The 13,369-nt window shown below is 31.2% G+C and overlaps 1 protein-coding gene and 1 long non-coding RNA gene across 9 annotated transcripts in view; one reads left to right on the forward strand and one right to left on the reverse strand.

Moving 5' to 3' along the window:
* The window catches only part of LOC128667258 (uncharacterized), a 50,384-nt gene that overhangs the window by 21,232 nt on the left and 15,783 nt on the right, over nt 1-13,369 (forward strand). The gene's annotated exons all lie outside the window — the stretch shown is intronic.
* LOC103576525 (uncharacterized) lies at nt 1,671-12,758 on the reverse strand. 8 transcript variants are annotated; one of them, XM_008556770.3, is made up of 19 exons: nt 12,104-12,758; nt 11,708-11,869; nt 10,659-11,636; nt 8,730-8,825; nt 8,469-8,648; nt 8,095-8,301; nt 7,724-7,932; nt 7,449-7,638; nt 7,199-7,391; nt 5,995-6,107; nt 5,861-5,884; nt 5,586-5,630; nt 5,388-5,463; nt 4,835-5,002; nt 4,237-4,381; nt 3,897-4,004; nt 3,535-3,687; nt 3,342-3,377; nt 1,671-2,391 (listed from the first exon to the last, which is right to left on the reverse strand). In XM_008556770.3, the coding sequence occupies exons 3-18, from the start codon at nt 11,424-11,426 to the stop codon at nt 3,350-3,352; spliced, it is 2,703 nt and encodes a 900-aa protein (XP_008554992.1). In that variant the 5' UTR covers nt 11,427-11,636; nt 11,708-11,869; nt 12,104-12,758; the 3' UTR covers nt 1,671-2,391; nt 3,342-3,349. The 8 variants fall into 8 exon arrangements, with proteins under 8 accessions (XP_008554992.1, XP_008554991.1, XP_008554995.1 ...); XM_008556769.3 differs by having other exon boundaries at nt 3,315-3,377; XM_008556767.3 differs by lacking the exon at nt 3,342-3,377 and having other exon boundaries at nt 1,673-2,391; nt 5,995-6,089; nt 12,104-12,757.

Below are 13,369 nucleotides of genomic sequence, written 5' to 3' on the forward strand. Positions count from 1 at the left end.
ACCAGTATTAGTAAGTATGGATCATGTAAATAAGGATCTGAATAGATGTAGGTGTGCATTGGTGTGCATGTGTGTGTGAATGGGAGAGTGAGTTGTGCACGAGTTAGGATGGTGTGCTATCGATCAATCTGGTATAATTTGACGGTTCACCATAACGTAATACCATAATGGTTTGCTGATGGGCATTGTTGCTCGCTCGTTCGCTTGTTCGTCCGTCCGATTGCCCTGTTGGTTTGTTATTATACTTTAAGTCATTATCGTACATTAGGAGAATATATATATGAACAAAATATATAGATATGTTCAAGTGGGAACAAGTAGCTTATTTTATTTCCTTCGGTTTATCTTCTCATTTTGGCACACAGATAACACAGCTGCCATTACTACAGTCTTCCAATATACCTATATATATATATATATATGTTTATATATATATGTGAGTAACTACAGATATCTTGAATTTTACAACACGTTTTTATTACACCGTTTACGCATTTGCGACGAGGCCATCGCAATAAATGGATTGAAGATGGTATTCAATGTAGTTCAGTAAATTTGTAAGGAATCTTTGGTTTTTTTTTTTTTTGTGTAATCAAAAATGAAAAATTTGAGTTGGTTTGATAAAAAATGAATAAATGTTTGTGCAATAGTGTATTTTTCTTTATTACATTGCGTTGTATAACAAAATTAGATGAAGTGATTGATTTTTTGCCGTGATCGTTTAACACGTTGTAATGGTTTTTACATAATTTATAACAATGCATGGAAAAAATTAGAGTTATTTACGAAAAAGTTGTGTAAATTCTATTGGAATTATTACCAGTTTTTTTTAATTCAGTAAAAAAATTTAGACAAATTGAATCTTTGAAAATCAAAATTTGTCTGACGAAATTATTTTGAACTCAATATTCAAATCTTCAATAATTTTTGCAGTGGACATGATAATTTGAATCAGTGGCAAATTTAAAAAAATAAGCTGAAATTTTTTCCAGTATTTGACTGATATTTATTTCAAAAAATTATAACTTCTGTATTAGATTCAAATATCAAAAATTTGAATTTTAATAATGATAATAGTAGTAAAATTGTGAAAATGTCTATAGGCACTAGGAACATGAAATCGTCATCAAAGCGACTTGAATATTAAAAGACTTTGCCGCTGTAAGAAAGCAAAGATTCAAAAAAATTCAATTTATTAAACTTTTGATTGTATAAATTTACGTAATCCAGCAATAAGTACGTTATGAAAAATGTTTTGATTGGCATATTTGTTTTATATTAATATATATTTATAAATATTCACTGCGCTTCAAGCACAAAATTAAATTTATCATCATTATTATTAATATTAAAATTTATATTGCACAGTATTTTTCCGCAAAGCATTCACAGCCCGAGAAAATTTCAATCGTAAAAATTTAAATAAACAAAAAAATCACATTTGATAAATTATTTATATATTTCAAAATATTTGATTAATATATATATGAATTTTAGTTTATCAATGATTGTAAAATTACACTTTAAATTAATGAATTTAATGAATCGTTGTTACAATTGACAAAAATGCATTATTTTTATGAAATAATTGATTGGACATGAAAACATTCGTATCGATAATATTAATAATTCAAACGCGAGGCTTTTTATATTTTTTTTTATATTAAATATTAATATAACAATAATAATTATACATTAGATCAATCACGCATTGATAAATATATTAAAAAATATCGAAACTTAAGTACTTATATATAATAAATTACCGATTGCTTTTATTTAAACAATATTATTTGTTATTATATTTTTTTTTTCTGTTAAATAAAACAATCTTATATATATTATGTATGAGAATCCGGAAAACAAAGCCGGATATTTTTGATTGTGAGAAAAAGACTTTATTGTGTTTTATTTTTTTAATAATATAAGTAGAGGTAGTTTCCATTTCATAACTCCAATGAAATAGAAGATACTTTCGCATTAACCGCGAATTTTAAATAATAAATTATTAGAAAATGAAAATTTTTATGAATTTTAAATAAAATCGCGAGTAAATGATTGCTAATAAATCTACTTTATGACAAGTAATTGATAAATGATTGTTTTAATAATTAAAATTATTATTATTTTTTGTACGAATATTTATGACCTTTATCACGTGGAGGGATTCAATTAACATGATTACTTTCTTTTTTATAACCATAATCGCGATTAATATTAATAAATAAATATATTATAACATATTATATAAATAAATAAATAATTAATTAATTATATATATGTATACATATATATATAAACATATATATGTATAAATAATAAGTGCCGTTGATTTATTAACATCGACGAGTTGAAAATCTTCGCTCGAATTTCGGTGTCTGGACGTAGGATCTGCAATCAATTTCACACTCTCCATTATTTATATCAATAATATATTTTTCTGGTATAAATTAAATCCCGGCTAAAAATTTCACTCCAACAGACTGATTTTTTTTATCAGGCACACCCGGGAAAATTTATACCATAGCTAACATACTGCAAATAAGTCAAGCAGTTATTTAAACAAATCATAGTTTTATTTCCACTCCAAGCATCGAAGACAAACTGATTAAGAAAAATGAAAATTAAATATTAAATTCCTTAGAAAGTACAAATGCACACCTCAAAATTACATATTCATTCCTGTCAATAATTTATTTTAAATTTCTACTTTACCAGCCTCCAAAATGCAGAAAGCTACTTTTCAGACATTTTCATTTACAAATCAGACACAACCATTATTTTTATAGATTAATCAGTTAAAAAGACACTATTATTATTATTTGTCAAGTTTTTAATTACAATTGTAAACATAATTAAAATCACAGGAGGGACAAACAAAACGTTTGAATTTGTATTGATAAATTATTGAACATTTCGTCACTTTTATTGAAACTTCATCAGCAAAATCACCCAAATTCTATCATCTTATTGAAGTGATTGAGTTGCTGATGTTACAAGAAAAGTGACGAATCATTCAATATTTATCAATACAAATTCTAGTGCTTTGCTTGTCCTTCCAGACTCGATAAGATTTCCAGTTATAAAGTTTAAACAAACTTTAAAAGCAAATATTGAGCACACACACAAAGCTTTGCATCCGAGGTGTGCATAATTAAGAGTTGAAATAATTATTATATTAGTTATTAATAGCAATCATGAGCACAATATTAAACTCTAAAAGAAAGAATAATAAAATAAATAAATAAATAAAATCTCTACACGTTCAGGCGTCGCCATGCTAAATATAATCGCCGACTCATTAAAAAGTCTACCTTAACATTTGATCGACACCAGCTCACCTATTATTTTATTCTCTCAGAACTGGCAGTAGTGACCTTGTTAATTAAAAGTAAAGAAAAAAAGAAAAAATGGTATATTCATAAAATAAAATAATGTCAACACAAATCAATAGTACACTTTACAGTGTCGTATTTATAACGTCATAAAATAATTATTATTTTTTATACCCTGTAGGTACGAATATGTACTTACAATTCAATACTCTGTATCGTTGATGTAGAACACAATGACTCGACTTTAACGTGACAATGTTTATGGCACTTCATTAAACAGTCTCTACATTCGTAACCCTGTTTGCCCAGTCTTCGGGCTAATGTTCTTTTGCATACTTCGCAAACAGTACCTCTGTCATAAAAAAAAAAAACATCAATTAGTCAAATTATTTACGCTATTGCGGACATAAAATAAATCAACTTATTAAAAAGCTTGTATTGCAATTATTTTATTGATTTATTGTTCGACTTAACATCAAACGTCTCTAAATAAAGAGATTTCTAAGCCGACATAATTTATTTTCCAAATTGATTTGTTTAATTGGAAAAAATTCAACTTACCCTGGCATATGTTTCGCAATGAAAGTATGATCGTTGAATATATGTAATTTAGTGCCTTTTTTTCTCCATTTACTCTTTTGTGCTAGTGACAATGGTACGAGGTAGTGTCTAGAAAATTTTTCATTGTTATTTATTATAGTTTGTGATTAGCAAAATTTTTTTGTCATGCCGGAAATTTTCAAAAGGGTTCGATTAGAAAATATATTTTTTCTGCAATATCATATAATTACAATGCATTTTTTTTGATACTTTTTAATTAATCAAATAAAAGTATCAAATATCCAAAAATAGAGCAGCGGCTGCAAGTGGTATTTCTAGTATATAATTAATATATATTTACTTTTTAACTCCATTCTCAAGAGTTTCTAGTACTAAAGTTGAAGCTTCATTGACATAAGTCCTCGTAGAAGTTCCGCTGATGGCAGAAGCTTCACTGAGACTCGATCGTCTTGAGTGTTCTTCTTTTCCTGGTACAGATAGCAAAGCTGTGAAAATTTTATTATTAATAACTCACGCGCAATTTAAGCGTTAATTTATTTCATAAATTCGATTAACTTTAAAAGTTAATATTTATGATAATTAAAAATATTTAATTATAAAAATCTAGTCGCAATGCAATGCAGATTATATATATATATTTATAATAAGCCATTGCCATGCAATCGAGGACAACTCACCGAGGTATATCAGGGTAACCACGTAATAGTGTATAAAACGGAAGGCAGTAAAATATTATTTATGATTGTATAAATACTCATAAAAGCTACGAGAAAATTTATGTTAATATGCGAGTAATGAGTAGTCAATATAAATTAAAAAAAAAAAAAAAACTCATTAAATTTGTTATTGTCATTGGTAAAGTGATTCCATTGTATTCATCAATAGGAATAGTGATAAATAATCATGATATATCATAAAAGGTAAGAAATTTCTCTTACCGGATCCGGGATCACGCGCTCTATCAGCGGATATTGATCTTGAATGGGCGTCTTCGTGATTAGTATCTCCTTCAGGACCAGCTGATCGACTTCTGTTTCGAGATCTATTCAAACGTTTTTTAATTGTACCGAAAAAGTCTCGACGTTTCCTTCTTGTTCTACCCCGTTCTAGAAATCAGTTATTTTTTAATAGTATTGAAGCTCATTAATTAAAATCGATTAGTCTAGTATATGATTCAACTTTGGCCCGACAGGTAACCAGACGGTGGAAAAAATTTCAAATTAGTATATGTAATCCAGGATTAAAAAGGAGACTAAACCTGATTGACTAAAGACAATATAAAAATATACACAAGTAACACAAAAATGAATATGAAAAAATGACACGCGAACTAATGAAGACGACGAATATTTAAATGTGACCGTCATATATTTTTTGACCGTTTGTTTATAAAGTCAAAATTTATATACATATTTAAGAGTGGTCTAAATTACCCCGACGGGACCAAAGTTACTATGATTTCCAGTAAATTATTTCATAAATTAAAATCACCTCGTAGACTATCAGAATTTGATGAATTAGGAGTACTTTCGAGACCGGAAGTTGCGCTCATATCTCTATTGGCGTGCTAAAAAAAAAATTTCATATATTTTCCAAAAAGTTATTTATTTATCTGTAATTATATTCGCACAATTAATAATAAAAAAATAATTTGAATGAGTAATAAAAATATAAAGCAACATAAATTACCTCTGGTGAGATTTCTTGCCAGCTTCCGTCCTCAGAAAGTGTCACCTGTAGGATTAGTCAACACACTCAAACTTTTTTATTATTTAACATGCAGTATTAAGTTTATTCTAAGTGACTCATAAATCATTATGTCATTACTCGAATTACATTTCGCAACCAAGAAATTAAACGTAAGTAACCAAAACTTGACTAAGATTTTAAATTGCGTGCCAAGAATTTACTTAATTCTTAAGTTTTGTATTGTTTGTTATAATAAAACATTTTTTTTTACTCACCTTAACGATTTGCCGTTCTGGCGGCTAGCAAAATATGAAAAAAAATAATAATAATATTATGAAAACAACGCATTTGATAAAAAAATCGTGCGTTAGTTAAATTATTTAATTATAACAGTAATTAATAATCTTACCCTCTGTTGGCTGTGTACAATCAGAGTACCTTTATTGCCATTTGATTGGCCAGTTCTGTACGGCGACTCGCCAGTCGTACCGTTCGTTAGGAAGTCTGAAATAAATGATAATCCTAATATAAATAAGAAAGTGGAGCAATTTTCTGGTCATACATCATTTTAAATAAATAAATAAATAAATAGGTAATCACACGATTTATCTACTGAGTAATTACATCACACTATTGATGATTCATGCCGATTCCATCATGCCGATCTATAAACTATGGTCTCAAAAAATAAATAATATTTTTTTCTTTTTTGTTTTTTTTTATCTAACTAGGGAATTATATAAAAAAAACAAGCAACGTAAAGTAAGTTTTCATGACACCAGCATCGAAGCTTCAAGTTTCAGTGTCTCTGTAGACAATCAGAACAAGCTAATTTCGGTCTGATGTCGCGAACAAACATTAGCAAATGTGGAAATTGTAAACATCTTCAGTCAGCGAGTAGAAACATGAATTTTGTCTCTTGAAAATAAATTAGTTTATTGTACACCAAGAGAGAAAAGTAGGACATTCTAACCCATGCGTGTAATTGGCTATCCAAGACCAAGGTGAGGATTAGGACATCCTAACACATGGTGTGTTTACTATTTTTATCGGATCTGTACCTGAAAGTCTAAATTTTTGTCATTGTTTGTGGAAAGAATGGCGCATGCGCTGATTTTTATCATTTTCTTTCTCATAGAATAAAATCACGAATTTCTTTCCTCTAAACAGAGCAGGAATTTAAACTTTTGGCGAAAATATAGTGCTGACACTGAAACTTTGAATTACAATGCAAGAAATTATGAAAAATCTACTGAGTAACTCAGGATGAAAACCCATTTCCACCTGTGGGTGATGTCAGCCCCGGTCTGAAATCGATTCGTTTCATCCTTTGTCACACAATATACTATTACGTATTTTGAATCTTTCACGAGTGCATCCATGCGTGATATTTAAGATTAAAACTATAGCCAACATCATACCTAAATAACTAGGGTAGTGAATGTAAAAATGATAAGAAAAAAATCTACGAGTCCGTGGCGTGATAAGAGAGACTGGCGGGGAAAAAAAGTAGAGTGTAATAAATAGTATATATGAATAAAAAAATATATGTAAAGAAAAGGTTGATCACTCAAAGGGTGGATGCCTCGGGAGATATTATAATCGGTAATTACCCCCGGTCGACTGAGTAGCAGTAGTGTCGTACAAGATAAGAGTGCTGTTACCATTGTTATAATTAAGACTATTATTGCTGAGTAGATTCGTTTGATTGTATGTGCGCGTTGGAGTCGGTGGTTTTATTGCTTCCTTAACTTTAAATGGTTTATTTCCTATTTGCGGCACTTCTGCTCCCTCAATAAATACAAACTGCAATAACAATTATTATTAATAATTAATATTTTATCATTTACTCAATAGCTTTACCTCAACGGTAAGAGTTCCAGTAACTTCATCTTGTTCATAAGGCCGCGCTTGTAATGGAATTATTTGTCTTTGACTTGGATTAATTAACAATTCTTCAATACCCACAATACCTAAGCCCAGAAATCTATTACTTTTGTTCGCGTGGTCATAAATCTCCAGCAATACTTCAAAAGTATTTTGACTGACATCACTGAAAATAAATAATTACATTTATTAACTTATTTTCTGAATAAATAAACTGATCATGTGATGTCAATTAAGGAGTAGGTTCTTACAATAGAAAGGCTTCGTCCCAAATAGGACTGACAGTATTTTTTTTAACAGAAGTTTGGTGTTTCTGAGGTGGATCATCTACTTCTACAACGCAATAAGGCTCAAAACAACCTTGCTGGCCACCTAAATCACTCGCTTTTACAACTTTAACTAACAAACGTCTTTCGCCTGGAATATACTTCTGCTGTCCAGTCGGTCCAGTTGAATGGGACTGCAATAAAATATGATTATTAATTAATGACTTAATACACTGTAAAAAAGGCCTCCGAGGACTTAACTGAGTCACTTACACTACTCTGAGTTGAAAAATTTTGAACAGTGTAGCGAGTAATTAGAGGAGAGACAATTAAATTAATTAACCAACAAATCTTACCATACTGTCGTAATGGAGCGGGAGTGGGAATCCACTTTGCGGCGGGGGTTCCCGCCATAGTCTCGGGCAAGTTGGATACTTTGACAAATTCAAATGTACGTTGGTACCTCTGAGAGCACCGACGACTATTTCCGTCACAACTTCCTGCAACTGGCTCTCATCTAAATCCTTTTTTATCGTGCCGACAGCCGCCAATGAAACCTTGACCTTAAACCACAGATTCAATCACGTCAAATTGCTATCAATTGACCTCAATAAATGACTTATCATTAATTATCACAAATGAAATAATAAAACCGACTTTTAAATCTCTAGTTGAATTTATTTTTAAATTTTATCTACTGTAATTATCAGTCAGGTTAAAATGTAATTACCTCAGGCCATCCATCACATTTTAAATCCAACAGCAATTTTTCCGTGATGCAAACAACATTAAGACGCGCACGGAAGCGGTTAACATTGACGCGATAATGACTGACCTCAACTTTATCTCCTTTTTGACGGAAAGCTTTCAATTGCAAAGCGGGTGTTGCTTCACAATCGCATGTTATTGTCTGCAAAAAAATATTTCAAGTCAATAAATATATAAATATAAATAAATATCCATACAAATGGTAATTTAATTTTTTACTCACTACGTCATCCTTAGAATCGCACTCGCAAAAAATATTTGAAAAACTCGGAGACTGAGTTTCCGGAAGGACTCGTACGAATTCGACTCCAACTCCATGCTGGAATATAAACAAAAATATAAATATGACTATTAATATTATTATTAACTTTTTTTTATATATATATATAAATATATATTAAATACATAATAATATATATGAGTATATCATTAGAGCTATTATTTAAAAATAAAATTCGTGACTAAAGATAGTTATACTACTTGAAGCGTTTATATTATGGTATATATTTAAGTATATATGACTTGAGTAAACGTACGTGAATGCAATAATAAATAATAATTAAATGCGGTGTTCTGCAACAGTTGAAAATTAAAATTCATCGGATCTATTACGAGCCAAGTCATGCAGATAATTTTTTAATTTTAATAAATAATAAATAATTATTATTTTTATCATAATTAAATCAAATAAATATATATAAAGTTATTCATTTCTTAACCACTGAAATTTATGCTCCGTTACCTAGTGAATTCATAAATAATAACAACAATAAATTATAGCATTAATTTCATATTAATAATTAATATATTAATTATGTATATATATTTTTTAAAAATTGATTTGAATAATTTGAAATACATATGAAGATACACGCGTGGAGTCACATGTTATTTTAAGATGAAAAGTGACGTCAGCGGACGCACGCGAAGTAAAAGGATGTTGACAATATATACATATATATTTTTTTATGTATGTGAATGTGTTACATATATATTTATGTGACGCAATATATATGCTTTCCGCACCCGCGATATGTGACGTAACAAAACCCGGCCCAAAATATATCATATGTTAGTATCTTTAGACTCTCCTTTTTTTTATTATATATTTAATCTATTCAGACATACTAAAAGCTCTTATATATATGAAGCTTGGCTATAAGCATTAACATATATAAATACAATTGATTTATTATCAATAAGCCAAGTATTACATTTAGTTTATTTTATTTTTTATTTTCTATTTATAGAATTTATTTTTTTTCTACGCAATTAATTATCAATAAATTTAATCAATAATAATTATTATTATTATTTACTATAACATTGAATTTACTCATAAAAAAAAAATTTAAAAAAAGGACTTTTAAATTTGAAGTAGGAAAGAAAATGATGAATCATGAGATATAAAAAAATATCGATTGAATTTAATACAAACTAGTACGCCTGGGTACTGAAAATCAAATAAATTTTAAAACTGTATATCTATACTTGTATCTGTCGATGTAGTACTTGTATTTTATATATACAACTCTATACATTTAGATACAACTTATAAGTTTGTGAGAATTTTAGTTTCGTTGTGGAAAGTGGGTTACAGATAGCACGCATGCTCGACGAATCCTCCGCGTGCAGCTCGATTTAATAAACAAAATTAATGTAAATTAACATATATACTTATATATATGTACAATAAAAATGATGATTAATGTAAAAAATAGGTATTTAAATGAGCTGGACTTTACTCGGTTATGCTAATTAACTTTTTTTAGATGACATCAGAAGCCTTGACATTAAAATCAATTAGCAATTTAAATAATTTTTCACCGAATTAGTTGAGGTTTAAATTGAAATTTACAATATTTTGTTTATTGGACTAGTGTTTACTTGGAGGTGTTTTGAAACAGAGATGTCAAATGTGTGGATTGATTTAAATCTCAGACGAGAAGGCGCCTGTGTAATCATAAACATCTGCGTTGCGCGGTCAGATTTCTTGCATGCTCAATTGACGACAGTTTGAGCAGAGGCCTTGAATTATTTGAATAATTAAATAAAAATAGATGATGCGTATAATGGGTATCAATCATCAGCAGGTTGATCTGGTCAACGTTAATAAAATAATAAAGTAAAATAAATGAAATGTATGTGGTACCTCATCGACGGAGCTGGCGACGAACTCGTTGAGTGAAGTAACCCAAACAGCAAGTAATTCATTGAGTATCACCAGGTCAGAGTGCAGCCAAATGACAAGCTCGTTGACCCATCGGACGGCCTCGGCGTCAGCGCCGGTCGCGGCCGGCAGATGAAGGGCACGAGAGCTCCTTGCTGGGCTTATCAGTGGGCCCGATGTTTTTCTCGTAAGACGTTTTCGTGTAGGCGGTGTCGGCGGTACATATCCACCTCCACCCCCAGAACTACCACCAGCACCAGCACCCGCACCACCAATACCAATTACACCGATCCCACTACTAGCACCACTACTTGATGTTAAATTAGCAGCAGATGCTGCTGCCGATTTAGCCATTGCCACTTTAATTGGTTTTTCTTGGGTAAGAAGTTTACTGGCAAAGTTGCCAGCAGATACGACACTTTCACCGATACCATGAAAACCCGGGTGTCCATCTTTAGCACTGGTGGTTGATGGTACTGATGACGAGGTTCCACCCACATGACCACTAGCACCAACACTCGAGGTCGTACTTAATTTGTCATTCAGTACAAAGTTATTGTAAATATATTTACCGATACACAGAACAATCAGACCGAATAGCATCCACCCGAATATTAACATCGACAGTGTATCCATCGTCGTGTCACCAGACGAGTCGAAACTGCATATCAGATCGTCCACCCGCTCGGCCAAGTCGGCCATATTGCCCCATCGTTCTGCCAACCAAGTCCAAGTAGATTCCAAAAACATTCTTTTGCTATTTTCACCCGTGAGCGGCCCCCACCTCACCACCAAAATATCTATTAATAACGTTAAGCAGCGTCAACTCAACAGCATACGTATCCCGGGCGATCAAGCAAATGCATCAGCTCCCACTACACCTTGTTGATCATCAGCACCAACCACCACCAGACCTCCAGACCTTCCGGCAACAATTGGCCCCTTAAAAACTCCCGCTTCCTACAAATCGGAAACTTAAATTACGTCTACTGATAATCGATAACTATTTGGGTTAATTAAACATCACTGACCTTAATTAGCTGACAGATCCATCAACAAATATCTATATTAACGAGTTGATGAGATAACTTGTCACTGACAACTATAAACCACGTGCTCTTGATCCCGTTGCTTAGCAGCAAGTGCTTACTAACAGTTTCGTAAATTCGATAATCTCTCCGCACTCCAAATCACTAAAAAAAAATTAAATAAATTAAATTTATCAAAAAAATTGCAAAACTTATTAAAAATAAACAAACTCCTGGGTTTAAAAGTCACTTTAAATTACCGTAGACTACATAAAATAAAATAAAATAAAAGTTTATCAGTTGATAAGACCGTTCCTTAGCTCACTCCAACAGTTGCCACATCATTAACATTTAAAAAAAAATACAAAGTTTAGTCAGAGAATCGTTAAATATTCTTACCGTAATCAGCCGAGCAGACACATGTGTTGTCACTTGTCCTGACGTACTAGTCTACTTAGTCGCAGGTTACTAATTAGTGTTGATAATTATCAGTAGCACCAGTTAGTCACCAGTTCTAGTCACTAGTTCCAGTTAAGATGAATATTTATGTCAGAGCACGTTGGAGATCATGCTAAGAAATAACTTGGGAGCAGACCGCGGTGACTTGGATCTTGATCTCGAACTAGAGAGCGGTCCGTAAGCCGGGTGGGTTGAAATTTATCAGAGTGTCCATCTGCTTCGGCTGACCGCGGTCTGGCTCACTCTGGCTCTGCTGACTTTCGATTCAAGTGTAAAACGTAATACTGCCACGCCGTCGGCGCATTATTGTCGTGGATTTTCCCCTCTCTTATTTATTTTTTTGTATTTTGTCGCGGTCACCGTAACACACAGCCGTCATCCAGTCATCGTTTGCCTTCTGGTTCCTTGTGTGCGTGTCATCTGTACATTTATTGCACACACTTCTTAACAAACTTTCACAATCACCGCTCCATAGTCATACAGCTTTAGTATTTGTATTTGTACTCCATTCCAGCGACAACACCCGCTCTATCTCTTACTTTGACTTTCTCTCCTCCAGTTCTTTTGTGTCTATACCATGCCGGCCATACCATATCATAGCATACCACGTTGTTGATAATCTACGACCCGATCTCTGCTAGTATTTGTATGTAGGCACACACTTGCTCAGTCAGTACACTCTGGAGCCTCATATTGATCCAATGCGCACCCATTACGCTGCTACTGCAACAACAACAACAAATTCTCTTTATATGAAATTGTATTCATTATTATATACTTTTTATCATACTTACTTTCATTTTTTAAAAATTGATGACTAAAGTTACTTTTCAGCAGCTGGAAATTTTTACATTTTTTAAAAAACAAAATTAAATAGGAAGAAAATTAGGACACTGAAATTAGCTGAGGTCTAATCATTTTTTTAAAACCAATAAATTATAAAAAAAAATTGTTTTGAAAAATGGCACTTGTAGAATTTTTAATTTTCTACATGTGCATTTTTTTTTTAATTTAAATTGTTGATAAAATTAAATGAAATTTGTTACATAAATTTTAGTAAAATCATGGCTAAAATTTATTCAAAAAATTTCGTTTAACTCCCAGTTGATGTCAATTGTAAGTAATTTTTTGTTCAATCTATATCTTGGCGTTTCGAGGGCGTTAAATAAATAAATAAATATTTAAAAAATTATAAAATTTAAACTA

This window comes from Microplitis demolitor, chromosome 3 (assembly GCF_026212275.2).
Source record: "Microplitis demolitor isolate Queensland-Clemson2020A chromosome 3, iyMicDemo2.1a, whole genome shotgun sequence".
Lineage (NCBI taxonomy): Eukaryota > Metazoa > Arthropoda > Insecta > Hymenoptera > Braconidae > Microplitis > Microplitis demolitor.